Source organism: Salmo salar, chromosome 04 (genome assembly GCF_965601325.2).
Source record: "Salmo salar chromosome 04, fSalSal1, whole genome shotgun sequence".
Lineage (NCBI taxonomy): Eukaryota > Metazoa > Chordata > Actinopteri > Salmoniformes > Salmonidae > Salmo > Salmo salar.
The window spans coordinates 66,142,267-66,167,461 of NC_138294.1; the positions used below are offsets into that span (position 1 = coordinate 66,142,267).

A 25,195-nucleotide genomic window follows, 5' to 3' on the forward strand; every position below is an offset into this window, starting at 1 on the left:
TCAACCAGGCTCAGCACCAAGACAAGGTTGCTGCTGCCTCCTGCGGGAATGTAGTGTGGAAGTGTATCCTGGACAGTGTGTTAGGACAAACACTAACCCCCCCCCCCCCCCCCCCCAATATCATAATACTAGAAGAGAACTGTTTCCAATCTGGTAAGAGCAGATTTGGTAAGAGCATTCAAATGCATATGAAATCTGCTGTTCCAACATGGCTTGACTATTGTGTTGAACATCCTCTTCCTCCCACCAAGCATGCACTCTGGAAATCTGAAGCTACTGTACTCACTCCAGGAGACAGCATAACAGTGTTAAGATGGGAGAACTCACCCCTTTCCCCCGTCGATCACATTCTGGGTCTCTGTTATAGACCATAGTGAGGTGTAGTGTATGTCGTAATCAATTTTGGCTGTTGTGAATTAAATCTCAGTGGAAATATGTATTTTCAATTGTGCCTTAGCCATTGAAATGCACTTGTAAGTTTTCATTTCTCTGCTATGAACTTTTCTTTAAATATTTAGTGTAAAGATGACAATGAAAAAGATAATGTAGCTTTTTTATTTGGCATTATTTTCTTGCAAAAAATAATTATAAAAAGGCAAGCATCAAATCACAAGAACTGTACTTAATTTACACACATTTGCAAAATCAGAACATTATAAACCAATAATGAACTGTGCAGGTCCAAACATTCCTGTCCAACAGTAGCTTTTTGCAACATAACACTCAAAGAAAGAGGTTGGGATGGGAGGAAGCTGGTATAACTGTCCCGTCAAGAAAAGTTTCTGTTTCTGAGCCAACTGCACAACAAGCTGTTTTTAGTGTTGGTGGTGGCCAGCAGTGAAACGTTTTCACATCATGATGGCCAGTCATCCACATACTGGCATCAAAAAGCTTTTTCTTCCCGTGTTGGGATCTGTCTTTGGGCGACATGAATGTAATTCAAACACTGTTAAGTCCAGACCTCTTCCTTCCATAAGCATCAGAACACTACAACACAACTAAACCAGACTGAACATAAAAGGAACACAGTTGAGAGCAGTGTCTTTACTGGAGTCATACTACCAAACGTCCACTATCTGCAGTCCTATGGCTGGACGTAAGCAGGCTGAACAAAATGTGTCATTTCAACTAAACACTTACAATGACCACAAAAATATGACCTTGAAGGCAATATTTGGATCACAACATACAGTATTTGTACCAATTAAACTCTCCCCTTTGTGTACAATATCAAAAATCATAATACCTTTTAACATATCATTCCGTAAATGATGCACATCAGGCAGTCTTTGAGCAAGCAACAGCTTCTTCCATGCACATAACTTACAGTAAGCATCCAAAATGTATCACACACAAAATGACCTTCAGGTCTCCTTGGCCCTCACCCAAATACAAAGAAATAAACAGCAAATCATAAAAAAAAGAAACATTTCAGTGTATCTTACATCAAAGTGAGACAAATTTCCACAGGCACTGCAGATAACGCAGTAGGCCATTTAAAAAAAGACAATCGAGGCCACAGCTACAAACGGTTCTTATGCTACGATTATTTACAAACAGTACAAGAGCTTGACAGTAATTCACAAGAGAATAACTCTGAAATTATGAGTTTTGCTGAGAAAATGTAGACACCTGTTGACGTGGCGTTTCTCCACAAACATATTGGTGGTCATTTATGGCCAGATTCCCTCCATAAAATAATGTAGAAACCATGGATGAATAGCTAAACTAAGTGAGACCATAAACAGATAATACCATGAAGTCTGAACTTGAAAGGTCTGTGTCAAAATATCTTAAATAACGAAATATATATATAATATATACAGTTCACAAAGTTTATAACGCACAATTAATGAACGTCATCATCGTACACTTGAAACCGGCAAACGAGAGAGTAAAAAGGCTTTGGGGAAACTGTGTAAAATTACAAAGGGTAAAATGGAGCAATCAAAACATCCTCCAAACATCTTAAAATCAGTCGTGTGTGTTCCTGTGTGGTTTTGGCCAGATATGGTGAATACTGCTGAACACAAATGTGGGGAAAGTGATTGATTGACTCCTAATTAGAGTCCTAACTAATTTTGTCCAAGGCTTCCAGTAGTCTAGCCTTGGCTTGTGGGTGGATTTGGTGGGGTGGCGAAGAGCTTCGGCTGGCTACGTCAGAGCTCAGCCCTCTGCATATATCACTTCCTCAGGTCCATGTACTTTACTCCAGGGAAAAGCACACAGGGAAAGAGGAAAGGGAGAAAAAACACCAACAAATGTCATTACAGTGGGCAATGCAAGATTCAAGAAAGACAGACAGTAGGCTACTTTTGTTTAGCGTATAGCTTTCATATTCATAGTTACCTGGTCGCTGGGGCCATTCTTGTCACCGCTAACGCCCTTCAGAAGAACGGCCTCCTCGGTCTTGGTGTCAGTCTTCATCTCCACCACAATGCCATCTTTGTTAGGGTTCTCCTTGGTGCTGTGGATAGAGAGCACAAACTCAGTTTCCTCTCAATACTCCTCTCCAGTGAGGACAGTATCACATTCTTGGAGGCAGAATGACTAATTTATGGATGAAAATATGAACATATACATTTACATAACACTTTTTCAAGTGCTCAGAGTGATTTACATTGTAATTTACCCTCATCCACTACCTATGTGTAGCACCCACCTTATAGAACTAGACACAAAACCTGGCCCTAGACCAGTTGTTGAAGTAGAATACTCACATTTCCTGCTTGCCAGAGCGACCACAGGGGATCTTGCCCTTCTTGTGGAGGAAGTAGAGCACACTGGCCAGGACGGCCAGCAGGAGGATACAGATGATGACGACCACGATGATCACACCATTTCCTTCAGCTATACACACAGACAGACGGAGAGGGGAGAGAAAACTCAGGTTAATGCTTATACCTGATCATGGAGAATCATCCGGACATGATATGAGTAAACGTTTCCTGGTTACCTGTGCTGCCTATACATGTGTGACCAGTAACCCATAACCCCATGTGAAAGTGGCCCTAGCATACAAAACAAGTGAAAACATCCCTAGACAGACAACATAAGGCCAAAATGACTCAGATTTGTCTACATCAGCAGTTGTCAAAGCAGTTGTGACAACTTTTTACATCAGCAATTGTCACAAAGTGTTTGCAGTAAATAACCCGGCCAAGACCCCAAAGAGCTAGTAGAAGCAAAATCAGAAGCATAGTGGTCAGGAAAAAAAACCTACAAGGAAGAAACACAGAGAGGAACCCAGCTCAGATGGGAGGCCCATCCTCTTCTAGTAGGACAAAACATAGGAAGATGTGGAGGATAACCACTAGCCAGGACAGTCCACTGAGTAACATCTTACATTTATTCCAGGGAGTCCTGGGATCCAGGTTGTAGAACAGTGTTAGAGTATGATGATATTGGTCATGATTTATGGGCCAAGTCATAAGAAGCAGATGGGAAACAGATCAAGGGCTCTATTCAATCCACATTGCGGAACTTCAGCTTTACAGGGTGAAATTTAAAGACAATGTTCCCGCTTTAACAGTGACTGCATTCACGGTAAACGCTGCATATGTCAGCACAATCGGAAATTACCTTTAAATTTATATTGCAGAATCAAAAATAATAGTTCAAGAATTGCATGAAGCCAGTGGCTCAGGTGAAACTGTCCAAGCAGTAGATACATCTTTAAATGTTGATATTTGGTTGTCTTGTCAACCAAACAATTCAATATAACTTTTGTATTACAGTAAATAGCATAAAGTTAAGGCTATCTTACAAACAAATGTAACGTTCAACCTTAAAAGTGTAACACATCCATGGCCACATTTTGAAGTTACTATAACTATACATTTCTTATTAAGTAATCAATAAAGTGTGCATGTTCAAGAGAGCATACATCGCAGGTCTGTAGAGATCGTCACAATTACTGTAATAATCTGCACAGAATCTTGAACTTGCACCATGTACATTTAATGTAATCTCAACGATATCACAATCTGTTGTATAAATAAACCAAATATCTGACATTGTATTCCCATTGGAACTTTGCTGTGCTTTTAAATGGTTGAAAGCGCAGTGATAGACATTTGGGTGACAATTAAACCAAAAGTGAGACCTTGTTTTTCCATTGAAATTTGGTTGTGCTTTTAGATAGTTGAACATTGGAAATACAACTATATTTTAGAGTGGGTGAATATAGGTTGTTGTAATCTAAATGATTAATGCCTCAACCCAATATTACCCAATAATCTACGTTGAAATGCGCCCAGTGAGCAGCTTCAACTCTCATGTTTGTGAGTGAGTGCTCCAGACACTGGGCAGAGAGCGAAGGGAACCAGCCCTGGCCTGCCCCTGTGACAGAGCCATCAACACTTCAGTGCAATCCCCCCAGGAGGAAATTAGAGTGTTCCTCCCTACCAGAACTATTAACTCCTCTCTTTAAACATGGAGTAAGCCCTTGTTAAAAGGAACAATATGGGTTTATAAGAACTTCTATTGCAACAGCTCAATAAAAACAGTGAGACAGCGCATTAACTTCCCCAAAATGTAACTCAATATATGTGTTTTTGGCACTCAACCACTTCAAAACATTTCTCGAAATGCTAGACAAACTGTAATTACAGATTTATCTGGAAAAACATTAGGAAAATATAAGGATGTCCAACACCTAAGTGTGGTCTTGTTCTTTTTTTTCTATTAGATTTTTCTCTGTCACACATCATTTTCAATGTACCCACAGGCGATGAGCAAAGCCAATTCTCCCGCCTTTTCCTGCAAACACTATGTCCGTATGAAAATCATGAATGATTTAGCTGCCTTGTTGGCTAATCCTTCATGGTCTGGATTGGTGTGTATTCAGAGAGAATGAAAACAAAGTTGAGAAAAAGCAAAGAAACAATCTAAAAGCGCTTCTCAACTGGATCAGAGTGATTCAAAGGTTAAGAAGAAGAGAAACAGTGCTGGAGCGTTATCCATAGTGGCATGGGTACGAATCCCACCCCACAAGTTGATGCTGTTTCCTCTCTATACTCCGTCTAACTTCCCACTGTTTAGGGTTATCAAACACGCAAGGAGGATGCTCCTGTTCTAATCAGCAAGATCTGTCTTACCAGGTGAGTAGGGTGCAGTTGAAGTGACCATGGGAACTGTGGACAAGCAAAACAACACTTAAAATGTAAGGGGTTCCCATCATCAAATATATTTCCACATAATATGCCCATATACAGTATTCCACACATTCTAAATACAAAACATTAGGAACACCTGCTCTTTCCATGACATAGACAGACCAGGTGAATACAGGTGAAAGCTATGATCCCTTATTGATGTCACTTGTTAAATCCACTTCAATCAGTGTAGATGAAGGGGAGGAGACATGTTAAATAATGTTTTTTAAGCCTTGAGACAATTGAGACATGGATTGTGTATGTGTGCCATTCAGAGGGTGAATGGGCAAGACATGATATAGGTGCCTTTGAATGGGGTATGGTAGTAGGTGCCAGGCGCACTGGTTTGAGTGTGTCAAGAACTGCAACGCTGCTGGGTTTTTCACACTCAACAGTTTCCCGTGTGTATCAAGAACGGTCCACCACCCAAAGGACATCCAGCCAACTTGACACAACTGTGGGAAGCAATGGAGTCAACATGGGCCAGCGTCCCTGTGGAACGCTTTCAACACCTTGTAGAGTCCATGAGGCTGTTCTGAGGGCAAAAGGGGGTCTAACTCAATATTAGGTGTTCCTTATGTTTTGTACACTCAGTGTGTATGCCTATATATTCCTATGTAGTGTACAGTATATGGCAGGGTGGCTTACTGGCACTGATGCTGATGCTGAAAGACTTTGCCTCTGTGCCCATCTCGTTGGTGGCGTTGCAGAAGGCTGTGATGTCAGAGGTCACTTTGACGGACACCAGGCTGATAGTGCTGTGCTCCGTGGCGCTAGTCAGCACCTCACGCCAGCTCTGTCAACACACAAGCACACACACCAATGTCATGTCACCAGTCACACCAATGTGCATTGGAACAGATACACCAAGAAAATTAGATTTTAATGTTTTAAAATCATACATTCATGCAATGTACAGTTGAAGTCAGAAGTTTACATACACCTTAGCCAAATACATTTAAACTCAGTTTTTCACAATTCCTGACATTTAATCCAAGTAAAAATTCCCTGTTTTAGGTCAGTTAGGATCCTCACTTTATTTTAAGAATGTGAAATATCAGAATAATAGTAGAGAGAATGATTTATTTCATATTTTATTTCTTTCATCACATTCCCAGTGGGTCAGAAGTTTACATACACTCAATTAGTATTTTGTAGCATTGCCTTTAAATTGTTTAACTTGGGTCAAACGTTACGGGTAGCCTTCCACAAGCTTCACACAAACAGTTCTATTTTTGTTTCATCAGACCAGAGGACATTTCTCCAAAAAGTATGATCTTTGTCCCCATGTGCAGTTGCAAACCGTAGTCTGACTTTCTTATGGAGGTTTTGGAGCAGTGGCTTCTTCCTTGCTGAACGGCCTATCAGGTTACGTCGATATAGGACTCGTTTTACTGTGGATATAGATAATTTTGTACCTGTTTCCTCCAGCATCTTCACAAGGTCCTTTGCTGTTGTTCTGGGATTAATTTGCACTTTTCGCACCAAAGTATGTTCATCTCTAGGACACAGAATGCGTCTCCTTCCTGAGTGGTATGACGGCTGCGTGGTCCCATGGTGTTTATACTTGCGTACTATTGTTTGTACAGATGAACGTGGTACCTTCAGGCGTTTGGAAATTGCTCCCAAGGATGAACCAGACTTGTGGAGGTCTACAATTATTTTTCGGAGGTCTTAGTTGATTTTCCCATGATGTCAAGCAAAGAGGCACTGAGTTTGAAGGTAGGCCTTGAAATACATCCACAGGTACACCTCCAATTGACTCAAATGATGTCAATTAGAATATCAGAATCTTCTAAAGCCATGACATAATTTTCTGGAATTTTCCAAGCTGTTTAAAGGCACAGTCAACTTAGTGTATGTAAACTTCTGACCCACTGGAATTGTGATACAGTGAATTATAACTGAAATAATCTGTCTGTAAACAATTGTTGGAAAAATTACTTGTGTCATGCACAAAGTATATATCCTAACAGACTTGCCAAAACTATAGTTTGTTAACAAGAAATCTGTGGAGTGGTTGAAAAACGAGTTTTAATGACTCCAAGCCAAGTGTATGTTAACTGCAGACTTCAACTGTAAATATGCCCACATAATCTATAAATACAAAAGTATGTGGACACTGTAACGTTGGTCGTGAGGAAGGGACCAAGGCGCAGCGGGTTGAGTGCTCATAATTAGACATTTAATGTGAACACTTATAAACAACAAAACGACGAAAAACCGTCTTGAAGGCAACATACAGCAAAACAAGAACAACCTCCCACAAAACCCCATGAAAACAAACTCCTAATTATAGGACCTTCAATCAGAAGCAACGATAACCAGCTGCTTCCAATTAAAGGTGCAACCCCAAGAAACTAAACATAGAACTACAATAGACTAGACAGAACATAGAAATATACTAACATTGAACAGTACAAAAAACCCCGGAATACATAAACCAAACACCCCTCTACATACACATACAACCCGAACCACATAAAACAAATACCCCCTGCCACGTCCTGACCAAACTACAATAACAAATAACCCCTATACTGGTCAGGATGTGACAGACACCCCTTCAAATTACTGGATTTAACTATTTCAGCCCCACCTGTTGCTGACAGGGGTATAAAATCAATGCACACAGCCATGCAATTTCCATAGACAAACATTGGCAGTATAATGGCCTTAATGAACAGCTCAGTGACTTTCAACGTGGCACTGTCAAGGATGCCACCTTTCCAACAAGTAAATTTGTCAAATGTCTGTCCTGCTAGAGCTGCCCGGTCAACTATAAGTGCCGTTATTGTGAAGTGGAAACGTCTAGGAGCAAGAACACCTCAGCCCCGAAGTAGTCAGCCACACAAGCTCACAGAACTGGACCGCTGAAGTGCATACACATCGTCTGTCCTCGATTGCAACACTCACTACCGAGTTCCAAACTTCCTCTGGAAACAACGTCAGCATAAGAACTGCTCGTCGGGAGCTTCATGAAATGTGTTTCCATGGCCGAGCAGCGGCACACAAGTCTAAGATCACCATGCTCAATTCCAAGCTTTGGCTGGCAAGCTTATTGTTATTTTATTGTGTTACTTTTAACTTTTTATTTGGTAAATATTTTCTTAACTCTTTCTTGAACTGCACTGTTGGTTAAGGGCTTTTAAGTAAGCATTTCACGGTAACCTGTTGTATTCGGCGCATGTGACAAATAAAGTTTGATTTGATTTGAACACCATCGAACTCCTTTGGGATGAATTGGAACGCGGACTGCGATCCAGGCCTAATCGCCCAACATCAGTGCCCGACCTCACTAATGCTCTTGTGGCTGAATGGAAGCAAGTCCCCGCAGCAATGTTCCAACATCTAGTGGAAAGCCTTCCCAGAAGAGTGGCTGTTATAGCAGCAATGGGGGAACCAACTCCATATTAATGCCCATGATTTTGGAATGAGATGTTCGATGAGCAGGTGTCCACATACTTTTGGTAATGTAGTGTACGTTAACTGCCCAGTGCGCTGCCAAGCCCTGTTTTACCTGGCTGCCAGTGACAGTCCAAGAGATGGTGGGCAGGGGGTGTGCATGTGCCTCACAGCTCAGGTTCACCCACTTCCCAGCTCCCTCCTCCATCTCCACCTCCCTGTCAGCATCCTTCATCTGGGGAGCACCTGGGGGACACATATAGACATTTACATTTACGTCATTTAGCAGACGCTCTTATCCAGAGCGACTCTGCTAAAGACCGCTTGTTAGGTATGAAAACATCTGATCTGACAAACTCAGTGTTTCTCAATCTATTCCTGGTGAGAACCCCAGGGTGGAAGCACATTTTTGTTTTATGCCTTTACTATAACACCTGATCCAACTAATCACCAAGGAGTGATAGTGTTGGGCTAAAGCAAAGATGTGTACCCTCTGATGGGGAATTCCTCAGAAATGATGGTTTGGTGACTCACCCTGGACGATGATGTGGACAGAACCAGAGGTGTGCAGTCCAGGCAGAGAAGGAACAGTCACCTCACACACGTACTCTCCTGCTGTGTCATACGTGGCATCCTGCAGAAACAGCATGTGGCCTGTGCCAACCTGCTGCCCATTCTTCACACAGGAAAAAAACTAGACTAAGTCCACAACTGAATAACAACACATGATTAGCTACATTTGGCAAGCGACATGGTTATGTCAGTCTTATAACTGTGTTGCATTTAAAGCACTAAGTTGGTGCTTATTACAGGGTGTATTGTACCTTGAACCAGACAGTGAAGGTTTCCAGAGAAGACAGAGCGTTGCAGGTAGCAGTCAGGCTCTCTCCTTTGAACATGATCTCTGAGTCTTTGGGCACCACCAGGGCTGGGTCCAGATCTGGAGAGAGAAACATGATGTGAAGAAGAAACATGGCTAAGTGACATGCTGGTGTGTGTGGTCCATGCAACCTTATTCCAATCAAATGTTTTCTTGATTTGAGTTACACCACTGCAAATCATAATATTTATCGACTGTGAAAATGTTGACATCAATTAAATGATCATAGCCCTTTCCTGCAATCAAATTACCTAGTGGACTCATGGGTGGAATGTTATTCATATTTTTCATAATTAATAAACATTTGTTTTTTTTACACTGAAAATCCGGTGTTTCTATGTCCAACAGTTTTGTTATATTTCAGTGTTCAGTGATGTACAGTGCCAGTCAAAAGTTTGGACACACCCACTCATTCAAGGGTTTTTCTTCATTTAAACTATTTTCTACATTGTAGAATAATAGTGAAGACATCAAAACTATGAAATGACACATATGGAATCATGTAGTAATAAAAAAAAAAGTGTTAAACAAATCAAAATATATTTTAGATTCTTTAAAGTAGCCACCCTTTGACTTGATGACAGCTTTGAACACTCTTGGCATTCTCTCAACCAGCTTCACCTGGAATGCTTTTCCAACAGTCTTGAAGGAGTTCCCAAATATGCTGAGCACTTGTAGGCTGCTTTTCCTTCACTTTGCGGTACAACTCATCCCAAACCATCTCAACTGGGTTGAGGTCGGGTGATTGTGGAGGCCAGGTCATCTGATGCAGCACTCCATCACTCTCCTTCTTGGTAAAATACCCCTTACACAGGCTGGAGGTGTGTTGGGTCATTGTCCTGTTGAAAAACAAATGATAGTCCCACTATGCCCAAACCAGATGGGATGGCGTATCGCTGAAGAATTCTGTGGTAGCCATGCTGGTTAAGTGTGCCTTGAATTATATATAAATCATAGACAGTGTCACCAGCAAAGCACCCCCACACCATCACACCTCCTCCTCCATGCTTCACGGTGGAAACCACACATGCGGAGATCATCCGTTGGTTAGAACCAAAACTCTATAATTTGGACTCATCAGACCAAAGGACAGATTTCCACCAGTCTAATGTCCATTGCTCGTCTTTCTTGGCCCAAGCAAGTCTCTTCTTCTTATTGGTGTCCTTTAGTAGTGGTTTCTTTGCAGCAATTGGACCATGAAGGCCTGATTCACAGTCTCCTCTGAACAGTTGATGTTGAGATGTGTCTGTTACTTGAACTCTGTGAAGCATTTATTTGGGCTGCAATTTCTGAGGCTGGTAACTGTAATTAACTATTCCTCTGCAGCAGAGGTAACTCTGGGTCTTCCTTTCCTGTGGCGGTCGTCATGAGAGCCAGTTTCATCAAAGCGCTTGATTAATTTTTACTTCTGCACTTGAACAAACATTCAAAGTTCTTGAAATTTTCCATATTGACTGACCTTCATGTCTTAAAGTAATGATGGACTGTTGTTTCTCTTTGCTCTGTTCTTGCCATAATATGGACTTGGTCTTTTACCAAATAGGGCTATCTTCTGTATACCACCCCTACCTTGTAACAACACAACTGATTGGCTCAAATGCATTAAGGAGGAAAGAAATTCCACAAATTAACTTTTAACAAGGCACACCTGTTAATTGAAATGCATTCCAGGTGACTACCTCATGAAGCTGGTTGAGAGAATGCCAAGAGTGTGCAAAGCTGTCATCAAGGCAAAGGGTGGCTACTTTGAAGAATATCAAATGTATAATATTTGATTTGTTTAACCTCTATGGGCTAGGTGGGACGCTAGCGTGCCACCCGTGGTGCACTCCATCAACAGCAGGTGCATTTCAAGAGCGGCAAATTTGAATCCAAATAAATGTCAAAATTCAAATTTTTCAAACATACAACTATTTTACACCCTTTGAAAGATAAACATCTCCTTAATCTAACCACGTTTTACGATTTCAAAAAGGTTTTACGGCGAAAGCATAAATTTAGAGTATGTTAGGACAGTACATTTACAAGAGTTGTGTGTAATGTTTTGTCAAGTCAAAGACAGGGTCACCAAAACCATAAAACCAGCTAAAATGATGCACTAACCTTTTACAATCTCCATCAGATGACACTCCTAGGACATTATGTTAGACAATGCATGCATTTTTAGTTCTATCAAGTTCATATTTATATCCAAAAACAGCGTTTTACTATGGCATTGATGTTGAGGAAATTGTTTCCCTCCAATAACCGGCAGTCAAGTCAGCGTCACAAATTAAATAATTAAAATTAGAAAACATTGGTAAAATATTATATTGTCATTTAAAGAATTATAGATTTACATCTCTTGAACGCAATCAACTTGCCAGATTTAAAAATAACCTTACTGGGAAATCACACTTTGCAATAATCTGAGCACTGCGCCCAGAAAAATACGCGTTGCGATACAGACTAGACGTCATGTTGGGGAGATCTAAAATCGAAAATACTATGTAAATAATCCATTACCTTTGATTCTCTTCATCAGATGTCACTTCCAGGTATCACAGGTCCATAACGAATGTAGTTTTGTTCAAAAAAGCTCATCATTTATGTCCAAAAATCTCCGTCTTGTTAGCACATGATCTAAGCCAGCCGGACTTCTCGTCATGAACGAGGTGAAAAAATATATTTACGTTCGTTCAAACATGTCAAACGTTGTATAGCATAAATCATTAGGGCCTTTTTTAACCAGAACATGAATAATATTCAAGGTGGACGAATGCATACTCTTTTATAACGTATTGGAACGAGGGTACCCAACATGAACTCGCGCGCCAGGTGTCTAATGGGACATCATCGTTCCATGGCTCTTGTTCGGTCAGATCTCCCTCCAGAAGACTCAAAACACTTTGTAAAGGCTGGTGACATCTAGTGGAAGCAATAGGAAGTGCCAAAATATTCCTCAGCCCCTGTGTTTTTCAATGGGATAGGTTTAAAGGTAATACAACACATCAGGTATCCACTTCCTGTCAGAAAATGTCTCAGGGTTTTGCCTGCCAAATGAGTTCTGTTATACTCACAGACACCATTCAAACAGTTTTTGAAACTTTAGAGTGTTTTCTATCCATATATAATAAGTATATGCATATTCTAGTTACTGGGTAGGATTAGTAACCAGATTAAATCGGGTACATTTTTTTTATCCAGACGTGCAAATGCTGCCCCCTAGCCGTAACAGGTTAACACTTTTTTGGTTACTACATGATTCCATATGTGTTATTTCATAGTTTTGATGTCTTCACTATTATTCTACAATGTAGAAAATAGTAAAAAGAAAGAAAAACGTTTGAATGAGTAGGTGTGTCCAAACCTTTGACTGGTACTGTATATAAAGTGTAATATTGGGATGCACACTCTAAATTCAATACATTTCAGCTCTATATCTGACATGGTACAGTTGTCTTTTTTGTAAGCCCATAAGGTGTATACTTTTGTTTCAAAGTAGATTTGTTTAAGACAACCAAGAAACACTCTGTGTCACCCTGATTTAACCCACTGCCATACAAGGTTAATGAGTAGTTAAGTGATGCAGTGACAGTGAGTGAGTGGAAGACAACAGCAGAGCTGTCTATCTTGGTAATCAAATTATCGATGGTGTGAAACTCAGTCAAGCAGCTGACGGACATTAATACTCTTAGTATCAATCTCTGAGCAATTCAACCACTTCCAGTCCAAACCAAAAGAGCATAAATACATGTGTGTGCATGCACATGTTTCAGTGTGTGCGTGTGTTAGCTAACTCACAGTGGACAATGAGCTGCACGTCTCCCATGACCTCCTCGTAAGTGTCCAGATCCAGAGAGCGGCACTGGTAGACCCCGCTGTCCCCACGCGTCACCTCCCTCAGCACCAATGTGTCATCGCTGGCCTCCAAGGCTGTCTCCTGCTCCTGAGAGGGGACAACATCAGGTTTACACTGTCATATTACAGGATCTACATTTAGGCTAATAAATCTTTGATTTTGGGATGAACTATCCCTTTAAGTCACACCCAAACAACAGCTGAATTAGTCTGGTTACTGTGAGCTACATAAACCCTTTAACATGTTCCTGTGACCCTCTAAATGACCAAACCATGCCTCTATCCACATCCCAGTCTTGAGACCCAACAGGGGAACCCCTCAAATGTGTTGTTGTGGTCAAATGAACACACGGGACTGAGAACTATTCCATCCTGAGAATGTTGATCTCCAGTCAGTCACAGACCTTGAAAGGGTCCAAAGATTTATCCCAGAGCCACAGGGTCAGACATGATGCGATCCTGTTCACAAGGCCTACACTTCTACTCCAAGGCCTGAGTCTGCATATAAAAAAACATTCACAGAAAAGAGGGCCATTCTTACTTGTTCTCGGTTGAAAGTGAAGGGCGGTGGGGGGTTGCCATCGCCTTGGCAACGGATCTCCACAGTGTCCCCCTCTTTGACCAGGCCCTGGGGGGATTCCTTCCACAGTTCGACAACGGTTGTGGGGTCTGCGGGACAAAACCCATAAATCAACGTGGCTATGCAATGCCTGGTAAAGTCACTAGGCTAATCCGCTTTACAAGCCAGTCATTTACTCAGCATTGACAACAGCAGAGTTTGTGTTTTGTCATTGCTGTCATGGTGTGCAAAATTGGTTCAAACAACACTAGATACATTGAGAAAATATTGTGGGCTAAAATTGAAGAGCGCCAAAGATGGGTGGGTTTGGGATACATTAGTTGGCCTACTACTTTGACAGCCCAGAAGCTGTTGACTTGTTTGAGGTAGGCTGATATCATTTCATAGGCTTTAACTTGGGTGTTGTAGAGAGAAACATCAGTGACCACCCAACTAGTTTCATGGTAGGGACAGTCATAAAAACAATTGGAGAGCACCATTAACACACTGAAGTAGCATTAGCTCTAGTTAGCATTACATTCAATTGATTATTTTTTAATCAACCTTTATTTAACTAAGCAAGTCAGTTAAGAACAAATTCTTATTTACAATGATGGCCTAGGAACAGTGGGTTAACTGCCTTGTTCAGGGGCAGAACGACAGATTTTTACCTTGTCAGCTCGGGGATTTAATCGAGCAAACTTTCGGTTACTGGCCCAACGCTCTAACCACTAGGTTACCTGCTGCCCGAAAGCATGCTGAGTCAGCATAAGTTGTGTGGTTAGAAATAGCATGTCTGGGGTATAAGATATGGAGTTAGTTGGGTCCTTACAGTGCACAGTGATGTTGATGCCCTTGGACTCAGCCGTCCTCACAGCTCCTGGGACGTAGTAGCTGACCTCACAGGAGAACAGGACATCCTTGTCCTCTTTGGCAACTTTATATTGCAGCTCACTCTGGACTGTGTAGAAGCCGCTGGACTCACGGGTCACCAGAATTACCACGTTGATCTCTGGGAGGGGTGAGAAAACACTGATTTAGCTACCATCACAGGCTGGTAGATAGATGATTTCCGGAAACAATTCTTCATGTAACGACAACATGTAGTATTTCAGTGACAGTTGTGAGTATCACCACATGGAGTCAAAACAAGATAATTGCTTGACTAGTTTTTCTCCAATAGTCCATTAGTGAGAGCGGCAGTGAAGATGTTAAAACTGCTCTAAGATGTGTTCTTTTGTATTGGTATTCCTGCTACTCACGGCCATGTGTGGGGGTCAGTGGGCTGATGCCACGGTACCAGGTGATGTTGGGTCTGGGGAAGCCATTCCTTGCCTCACAGGATGCAATCTGTACACACACAGAGAAAAAGATTGCTTGTTCAATGGTGCTTTCATGGACTGAGAGCTAAAGTGAGATGTACTCAAGTGGACTGACTAATGCCTACCTTTGATGGCAGCTCGTTGGTCACAGAGATTCCAGCATGGACACCTTCAATTACTGGGGCCATTGGAGGATCTGGATTAAAATATAAAATGGCATAATCAATGCAAACAAGCATTCTATCAATAACCACTGAAACACATGGTAATGGGCAGAGCATGTACTCATACTGTATGTGCTGTAACCAAATCCTCTATCATTGGGATATCAAAAAATTAACAAAGAGAGATGAGTTGGGGCTCCTGTGTGGCTTTCAACGCCAGGGTTGAGGGTTAAATTCCCAAAGGGGACAAGTAGGAGAAAGAAGTATGAAAATGTATGCACTCACTACTGTAAGTCTTTCTGGATAAGAGCTTCTGCTAAATGACTCAAATGTCAAATGGTCAGTAGAGAGAGGAATTGGATCAAGCACAAACAGATCTGGACCCCCCCCCCAGGCTAGGAAGAGATTGATGCTCCAATGTCTTACCGAACACCCTGAGGTGGGTCTTGCCTTCTCCGTTGCCTGCAGCCATGCCGTTGACCTGGCAGAAGAACTCCCTCTCGTCAGTCAGCTGGACATCCTGGATGGTCAGCAGCACACCCTCCTTGTCCCCGACGTTGGACACCGTGATGCGGCCCGTGAAATCTGTACCATCGTCCACTATCTGCTGTGCATTGTCACCATAGTAGATCCGCTCCCGGCTACTGCTACTGGGATTTCTCTGTAGGGAAGAAGATACAAATAATAATAATAATAATTTGGGCGGTGCTGATATTTGTCCTGTTATACACTTGTACAAGCGAAAGGGCCACCAGGCATAGGTTGAGCTAATTTCGTTCAATTTAGAAAATGAACTAGGTTGAATGTCAAAAACACCTTGCACCGTACATTGAAACAAACTGGTGTGTGTGTGTCTGTGTGTGAGATACATAGAAAGAGAGAGATAGACTGAGTGGGTGGATGGGTGAGTCAGGAGGGGGTGCAGATAATGGTCCAGAAGTACTCACCACAAACCACTGGATCATGAACGCTCTGGGCTGCTCACTGAAGACGTACTGGCAGGGGATGCCTGCTGAGTCGCCCAGGTACACCTCCACACTCTCCTCCATGGTCATGTCCACCTTGGCCCAGGCTGCAAACAGCAAACACAACACCCCAGTCAGTATCTTGTCTCATCAAGGACAACAACAACATGTCTGGCAGGCAAAAAGCAGGCTTTGAATATTCATGTTTTAGCATTCAGTTTAATGTTTTATCTCCAAAAAACTGATTTCAAAATACTATTATTTATTGCCACTATTGTGCCATACTATAATGACACAGGCACAGTGTGGGAGCCAGAATGTTTACTCTATTGCAAACTGATGGATCATGTCATGGCTGTCTGAAGAATTAAACCAAAGCGCAGCATGTAGAGTGCTCATCTTCTTTTATTAGAGTAACGTGAACACTTAAAGAATAGCAAAACGACACACGACAGTTCCGTAAGGTAACATAGACTATACGAAAAACAACCACCCACAACCCACAGGAAAAAACAGGCTGCCTAAGTATGGCTTCCAATCAGAGACAAAGAAAGACACGTGCCTCTGATTGGAAACCATACTCGGCCACACATAGAAAATGAACATAGAAAATGAAAACTAGAACAAATCCCCTCTAAATAAACCAACCCCAAAGCACACCAAAACAACACCCCCTGCCACGCCCTGACCATACTACAATGACAAATGACCCCTTTACTGGTCAGGACGTGACAGATCATCTATGGATCAGTGGGACCAGTGTTTTAACCGCTCTAACGGTGTGAGAACTAGACTATGTGGCTGGCTAGCAGAGGGCAGAGATGTTACAATGTGTGGAATGTGTGAAGCATGGCCCACCCTGGTCCCTCCAGCAGCACTGGGCAGTGTCCAGCACTTAAGCGAGTCAGCCGCCAGCACAGAGAAAAGGCTTGTTTTACAAACAGATTGAAGAATTACTGCAATGTTCCCTGTTAACCTGCAACAGAGCCAACAAACTAGCCTAAAACTGTCCCATCAGAATCGTCATGGGAACCTCCAGACACAAGACAGAGCCTGTTTGACCAATAACAGTGTTATAAAGACAACTGTTTTTATAGGATGTGGAATATAGCACTATTCTTGCCAGATCTGGGAAGTTCTGTCTAGGGTCACACAGCTACCCAAAGAAAAGTTCTATAGGTTGCTATTGCAGGGTTTTGTAATTGTAAGTAACAATGAAATACGCAATAGTAATTGAATTGTGTTATAATCATGTTTCACACTCAGGTCTGGTTTGAAGGTCCCTTCAAAGATTCGCTGGTAATGTTGCTCTCAAGCTTCTTCCCACTACATTGGAGCTGAGCCACACAAACACTCTCTGAGACAGGCTTAAAATACGTGTTGTTTTTGTTTACCACATTGTTATTGTGTTCTCCAGTAGGTAGCCTCCACCCAGATCTCTATCTACAGTAATACCCTGTCTGAGCCAGACAGACAGAGACATGCCCCAAATGAAGCCTCCCATTCATGGTGGAGATATCCTTGGTGCAACAGCAATCCAACAGACTGACTTGTCAGATATGAGCCCTACTCTGTCCTCTCCCTCTCTATCCCTTACATCCCCCTCTTTCTGGCTCAAAGACATATATCTAGCCTGATCCTAGTCCACTGGGGCCCCATGCCCCCTCTACACCCCCTCTTCTTCTAATTCTTCTCTTTCTCCATCTCAACCCCCCTCTCTCTTTCTCCCTCTCTCCATCTCAACCCTACCTCCCCCTCCCCACAACCCTTTCTTGCCTTCATCTTCACTTCAGCATGGAGAGAGGTGTAGAGACTTGAGAGAGGCTTCCTGTTAATTGGTAACGTGGGAGATGGGGGCTGGTGCTGGTGGGGTGCCGTGAAGAGCAGACATTGGCAGGGGTTAGGGGGTGAAGTTGGTACAGAGAGTAGTCTGCTTCACACCACATAAGAGTAGGAATGCCAATGTCAAAGACTAGGGGGGCTAGGGGGGTCCTGGGTGAGCAAGAGGGAATGGAATTGGAATCGGCCTCATTCATTGTTTGTATGGTGTGTGGGCAGGGGTTGTGTTGCGGGGGCGTATGTGTCTGAGTATGTCTGTCTGTGTCAAGGCCCATAAGCCACAGAATTCTGAAGATCTGCACTTTCTGGAAGTATTTTCAAACTTGTTTTGTATATTCAGATCTGTCCTTATAGATCACGCACACACACACGCGCACACACCCCTTATTAAACTCACAGTCACATCCCGGTGATCCTATTGAGCTCTCCCACCAGCATTGTCAGCCTGCTTTTCCCTGACTACCCCTTCTTTATCCCATCCACAGTGCAATGCAACCAGTCTGCTCTTTGTGGCCCTGCTTGGTGGGGCTTTGCACTGTGTCCATTCTCTGGCTCTCCTCTGGTCTCGCTCTCTCTCTCTGTCCTTTGCTATGAGCTGTGAGGCTCAATCCTGTGTTCAGCCAGCCGTGGCCCTAAGACGCACATGCCATTGTCCTCTTCAGAATGTATTTTTCCATCTCAGAGGATAGAGGGAGTTTGTCATGTACCACCAAGGTTGTTTGCTGTTTATCTCCTGAACGGTGGTGGTTTAGCTCATGATGGAACAGGAGCGGAGAGGAGGGGGCGAAGTTGACATAAAAGATTGTGTCTCTTGGGACTAATCCAGTTAACATGGGGACAGAATATCTACTCATCTGGAGATTTGACTCCAAAGCCAACACGGGCTGCCTTATCTACAGACACACCAGCAGAATACCTGACCTATAGACATGGGACAGCTCCCCAGCCAGAGTGTTGTCCCTGTTAACACAGAGTCTGCTGGCTGACGAACACTCCACCAGTCTGGAAACCGGCACTGGATATTCGGACGTGTTGACAGGGCCCGTAATGAGGCAATGAGGCCCAAAACTGCTAGACTGTCACAGAGGCGGAGGGGGGGTGTTTATGTGTGTGTGTGTTTGTGTGCATGTGTGTGTATCGAGGAGAATTACAGTTTGTCCCGTTCTTAGAGAATGTTGCCCATTGAGTCCAACCTGCATTGTTAATGGCCGGGGCCTCACAGACTACAGCACTGAAACAATGGGAAGTGCTGCCTGGATTGTTTGAAGGGGGTCTTGCATACAGTCGGTCATTATGCACCTAATACGCAGACAATAGCATCAGACGCTAATCACAGTAGTCACAACATTAGCTTATGTGCACCGCCCCTCTCTCGCTGACAAAGCAGATCAGCTTGGGTTGCAGGCCCAGCTGAGCTCCACTAAAGCTCCAGCTGTTCCTTGTCATCCTCTTTATCCACGGCAACAGACCCACCCTGCCTCTGCCAACCGCTGACAACATCACACACAATCATCTGTAACAAGAGAAATTCAAGTTATTTAAATGGGAGATATAGCATAATCCCTCCATGTCTAGGCAGGCATGAAATAGTGCCATATGTATGTGGTGGCTGATAAACAGTGCCATATGTATGTGGTGGCTGATAAACAGTGCCATATGTATGTGGTGGCTGATAAACACTGCCATATGTATGTGGTGGCTGATAAACAGTGCCATATGTATGTGGTGGCTGATAAACAGTGCCATATGTATGTGGTGGCTGATAAACAGTGCCATATGTATGTGGTGGCTGATAAACAGTGCCATATTATGTGGTGGCTGATAAACAGTGCCATATTATGTGGAATCTTGCTAACATGGGGAAAGGAATGTTTGTGGGGGTAGGCCTATAACGTTTATGTGCCTGGGGTCTCACGTTGGTTTTCCTTGGCCCTGACTCTGAGCCTGTTTCTGCTTAGAGGCCTTGTCTGCATCAACTCCCCATATAGATCCTGGACACACTTTCCAAAGAGGAGTTGTTGTGCTCAGGCTTTCTGATTCCCAGACCGGTACTATGATGTCTGTAGTTTTCTATTGATTCCTATTGACGTGTGATCCACTTAATTCCAACACATTGTTCTAACACTCACACCTTTAGAGTCACCAAAGCCTATCCAGGCAATGGTGATTCCTTCTGTCGTTCTTCAAACACCAGGTGTTCTATGTGGTGTGGTTTGAAAATGGCAGCCCTGGTAGTTCTAAACCACCTCAGGGAGTCAAAGGGGTCAGTCGGTGGGGTTGGTATGTAACCCGGGCTGACAGTTAGGCAGTGCTAACCCTCTCAGAACTATGAACAGCACCCCCTGGTTCCTCTGAAACACCTGGGGGAGTCCACATAGTACCCACCTGAGATCAAAGAGAACCTGAGCTCTGCTCTGCAATCTGAGTGCTGTGTGATGCACACACATATACACACTGTGAAAGGACATATCCCTAGACTGGAGTAATAAGACCCCCTTGACCTACTGAGCTCCCCTGGCTTTGTGAACTACACTCTGGCACAAATCTCCCCAGGAGGGGCATTCATTCAGATGGCAGCAAAGAGAGGGTTAACGTCAACTCTTTCCAAGAGAAAATACTGGAAGTGGTGGTCCACATCAAACATGTAAATCCCTCAAAGCGGCCAGGCAGCCGTGTGTGCACATGAACTTGACACACAGGATCCCCTTGCACAGGCAGGCAAGCACATTTGCAACCCCCATGCCAGAGCCAAGCGAGCACACACCCCAACACAGCACAAACATACACTCTCTGTCACACACACCAAACATCCTCCTCAGTCACACCCCTTACAGAAAAGCAACATGATTTTATGTAGAAAATCACATTTTCACATGACATTTTCACAAAAATCAGTTTTTGGAACATTTCACATGTGTAGTTTCATATTATCACATGTTGCTTTACACATTAACGTCACAATAAGATCATTTGATCACATGAAAATGTGTTTTTGGAACACTTCTCATGTGTTTATGTAAGGGACACCACAAACATAGACTCGTTTTCACACTTTAAATGTAAACATCGACCTCAACGTGCACATAAGCCCTTGTCACGAACCTGAGTGTCAGTAAAGGGGTTATGCAAAGACAGTTGAACAGTGGAATACCATGAAATGACGGTTGAACAGTGGAATACCATGAAATGACGGTTGAACCGTGGAATACCATGAAATGACGGTTGAACAGTGTAATACCATGAAATGACGGTTGAACAGTGTAATACCATGAAATGACGGTTGAACAGTGGAATACCATGAAATGACGGTTGAACCGTGGAATACCAAAACAGAATGCCGTGCCAATGTGTTTTGCTACTTGTTACGCATATTCAAATGTGTTCCTGCCTCCAACAAATATTGCAGATCCTAATGTTTTTTAAGCAGCTGTAATTACTCCCGGTGGGTTAGTAACGTTTTAAGCCTTGACATGATTTTTTTGCTTCTTGCCCGTGGCGAAGCCCTCCTTGAAGGAGTAAAATAATGTTTTATTTACACTTCTAACTAACATGCTCCACTGTGAACGATGGGTTCCAGGCCTCATCAATATCAAACCCCCAGTGTTTCTGAGGTCCGACATGCATGTTGGTTAACTATCAGCGAGTGCTTATAATTAAAGGTCATGGATGTCCGTAATATGATGTATGAGTAAAATGTTCTAAGGTTGTTTAAGTGTCAATTGGATGACATCTTTGATAGGCTTACAATATTCATCTTTAAACCTTGACTCTGAATGGACTTTCTTCTCCAGCTTCTTGGTCCTTTTGGCTTTTCTCAACATTTTGCAAAGCATAGTCTCTCCAGAGATCATAAATATAGCCACAGGTCATATGATCCAAAAAGGGGCTGAAAAATGTACGGCAGTCAAGAGTGACATTCACATGCGTTTCCAGGTAGACGACCCAAAGCTGATTAAGGTGATTCTGATTCTATCTTGAATTAAAATCACAAGGAATGACAGACAAGCTTGACTGACATTAAAGCAGAAAGGTCAGGTGTCCCATTGCAAAGATACAACATATCAGACGTTGGCTTGTGATGTTATTACAACCCTATAAATACAATCCCTGCTTCACGTCAGCTCTCTTGACAGCAGCCTCACAGAAACCTGACAAAAGAGATCCTTGTGTCTGCCCTCAGGCCTGTGGTTACCAACATAATAGCTACTCTCAAAGAGGTCCAGGAGGAGAAAGTAAAGGGTGGGGAATAAATCCCACTGGCCTTAGGTGGCTTTATCTTTACTTTGGAATAAGTGTTCTATGTATTTTTGGTAGGAAATACACTGAAAACCATCAAATGGACCAGATATAAAGAGCGCTATGATTTTCAGTACAAACTCGCCAATAATCTGACTCCAGCCCCTCTAGCACTTCTCCAACATTCCCAGCACACACACACACACACAGGCTGCTGTCTGACTGTGTGTGATGCTACATCAACCAACTAACCCCTCTTGTCCTGGCAGAACTCTCAGCCCACTTCTACCAGTCACACAACAAAGGCCCATCTGCATTTACCCGTTCTTTTATCCCATCGATCAGACATCAAGATGCTGTCAGCCAGGCAGAGCCACACCCCAGACGAGGATCAACCAGCAGCATTTCTGCAGTCCTCTGAACCCCCCGCAACGAGGGCTTAATGCCCTCAAAGAGAATAGCAGAGTGATCACACGTGCACTACAACATTAATAAGGGTAGCCCCAACCCCCCCCCCCATTCTCAAACTCCCGGCTGTCAGCTAATGAGAGCCTGGGCTAGTCTGAATTCTAATCTTTTATTTTAAAGGGATTCTTTAAATGGGGCTTGAGATAAACCTGGTTTTGTGGATTATGGATTTTGCACTAACTCATCACATGCGCCGCTGTTACTGTTTATTGTCCATCCTGTTGCCTAGTCACTTTATCCCTACCTACACTGAGTGTACAAAACATTAGGAATTACTTCCTAATATTGAGTTGTACCCCCTTTTACCATCAGAACAACCTCAATTCGTCGGGCCATGACCTCTACAAGGTGTCGAAAGCGTTCCGCTGGCCCATGTTAACTCCAATGCTTCCCACAGTTGTGTCAAATTGGCTGGATGTCCTTTGGGTGGTGGACCATTCTTGATGCACATGGGAAACTGTTCAGTGTCAAAAATCCAGCAGCATTGCAGTTCTTGACACGTTCAAACCAGTGCACCTGGCACCATACCCTGTTGAAAGGCACTTAAATCTTTTGTCTTGCCCATTTCTTAACCTTTATTTAACTAGGCAAGTCAGTTAAGAACAAATTCTTATTTACAATGACAGCCTAGGAACAGTGGGTTAACTGCCTTGTTCAGGGGCAGAACAACAGATTTTTTCCATGTCAGCTCGGGGATTTGATCTTGCAACCTTTCAGTTACTAATCTAACGCTCTAACCACTAGGCTACCTGCCACCCCATTAACCCTCTGCATGCCACACATACACAATCCATGTCCCAATTGTCCCAAGGCTTAAAATTCCTTCTTGAACCTGTCTCCTCCCCTTCATCTACACTGATTGAAGTGGATTTAACAATTGACATCAATAAGGGAACATAGCTTTCAACTGGATTCCCCTGATCAGTCTATGTCATGGAAAGAGCAGGTGTCCTTAATGTTTTGTACACTCAGTGTATATGTACATATCTACCTAAATTACCTCGTACCCCTGCACATGGACTTGGTACTGGTACCCTGTGTATATAGCCAAGTGGGGCTCGGCGATACGGCCAAAATATCATATCACGGTATTTAAAAAAAATATTATGGTATTTTATGTTTTTGAATAATAAAAGTTGTAAATTTGCTTTATGAGTAGTACTAGACCCTAGGGTGGCAACACATACATTCAAAGTGATTTTAATGGGTTCTTCTCCATTCTGATCATTTTATACCGTTCAATTCAACCGAAAATTATTTTCAGCATTTTCATAAATTTCTGCATTTCCTGCACTCATTTGAGATCATTTCCACATTGTCACGTAGGGCTGCACGATATAGGCAAACAATCTAGGCCTTATTTTTAAACAAATGTTGCAATTGCGATTTGACTTGCAATGTAGAGCAACACACTTTGGTGAACTGTTGGAATCATAGAAATATACTTATTATTCTCATTCTAAAGTTAGAATATAATAGTGGGCACTTTGAATACAGTGTTGTTTGACATGACAACAAATAAAAATGCCAGGGAAGAGTTATTGTGACAGGGTAGGAACCAAAGTGTTGATAAGTGTTTCCTAGGAGACCCTATAATCTTTGGCTACATTGAAGTTTTTTTCTCTTAGCTACTTCATGTAGCTAATATATTCATGCTTTGCGTATTCCTCTTTGATTTAGAAGATACAGTTGCATAAACAGCGTGCTAATTTAGGTCTACACCATCAATTGTATTATCAGGCTGTATAGCTAATTACTTTTGCGCTGACATGATTTAGGCCCAACTTGCTAAGAAAAGACTAGCTGTTTGCAGATGTAAGAAACACAAACAAATAGTGTAATTATAGAATGCTAGTGGATTTATACTTAGAAGCAAAGTGAAAACAGCATCGTTGTCATCAACATTGTTGTATGTACTGCATTGATCATGCAGACTGAATGAAAGTGTCTCGTGGTCAAGGAACAACAAATGCGCTGTTTGAGTGACAGGGGGCGGGGCTTCTCTCTGCATTGTTGGGAAGGGCCCGTAAGTAAGCATTTCACTGCTAGTCTACACCTGTTGTTTACAAAGCACGTGACAAATAAAATGGGATTTGATTTAAGTAGATTAGTTATTTTCGTGTTTAAATTAAGATTTACAGTTTTAGAGGTACACAGCCCCAAACCCAACTATGCTTGAGAGACAGGGCCTGATTAGGCTTCGAATGGCTTGATTTGGACTGGAATAGTAGCTCAACCTCGACAGGAGAATTCAGTGTTGTAAATGTTCTGAGGTTTGGTACTGGAAAGGTTTGTGTGTGAAATCCTACTGCCTGGAGCGGTTTCAGCTGCCTACCAATCCCAAGCCTCTCTCCCCACCAG

At 42.7% G+C, this 25,195-nt stretch overlaps 1 protein-coding gene across 2 annotated transcripts in view; it reads right to left on the reverse strand.

The window, feature by feature from the left end:
- Positions 1-539: 539 nt before the first annotated feature.
- LOC106603454 (cell surface glycoprotein MUC18) overlaps positions 540-25,195 on the reverse strand; it is a 101,664-nt gene continuing 77,008 nt past the window's right edge. Inside the window, exons 2-16 of one of the 2 annotated variants that reach the window (XM_014197164.3) lie at positions 16,274-16,398; positions 15,753-15,987; positions 15,288-15,358; positions 15,103-15,190; positions 14,673-14,852; positions 13,823-13,950; positions 13,225-13,369; positions 9,386-9,501; positions 9,096-9,237; positions 8,677-8,807; positions 5,805-5,952; positions 5,100-5,135; positions 2,721-2,850; positions 2,350-2,467; positions 540-2,204 (exon numbers count right to left, since the gene is read on the reverse strand). In XM_014197164.3, coding sequence (XP_014052639.1) covers positions 2,184-2,204; positions 2,350-2,467; positions 2,721-2,850; positions 5,100-5,135; positions 5,805-5,952; positions 8,677-8,807; positions 9,096-9,237; positions 9,386-9,501; positions 13,225-13,369; positions 13,823-13,950; positions 14,673-14,852; positions 15,103-15,190; positions 15,288-15,358; positions 15,753-15,987; positions 16,274-16,398 — 1,814 coding nt within the window. In that variant the 3' untranslated portion in view covers positions 540-2,183. Of the gene's footprint in view, positions 2,210-2,349; positions 2,468-2,720; positions 2,851-5,099; positions 5,136-5,804; positions 5,953-8,676; positions 8,808-9,095; positions 9,238-9,385; positions 9,502-13,224; positions 13,370-13,822; positions 13,951-14,672; positions 14,853-15,102; positions 15,191-15,287; positions 15,359-15,752; positions 15,988-16,273; positions 16,399-25,195 lie in introns of both variants that reach the window. The other variant, XM_045717159.2, reaches the window with a different exon arrangement.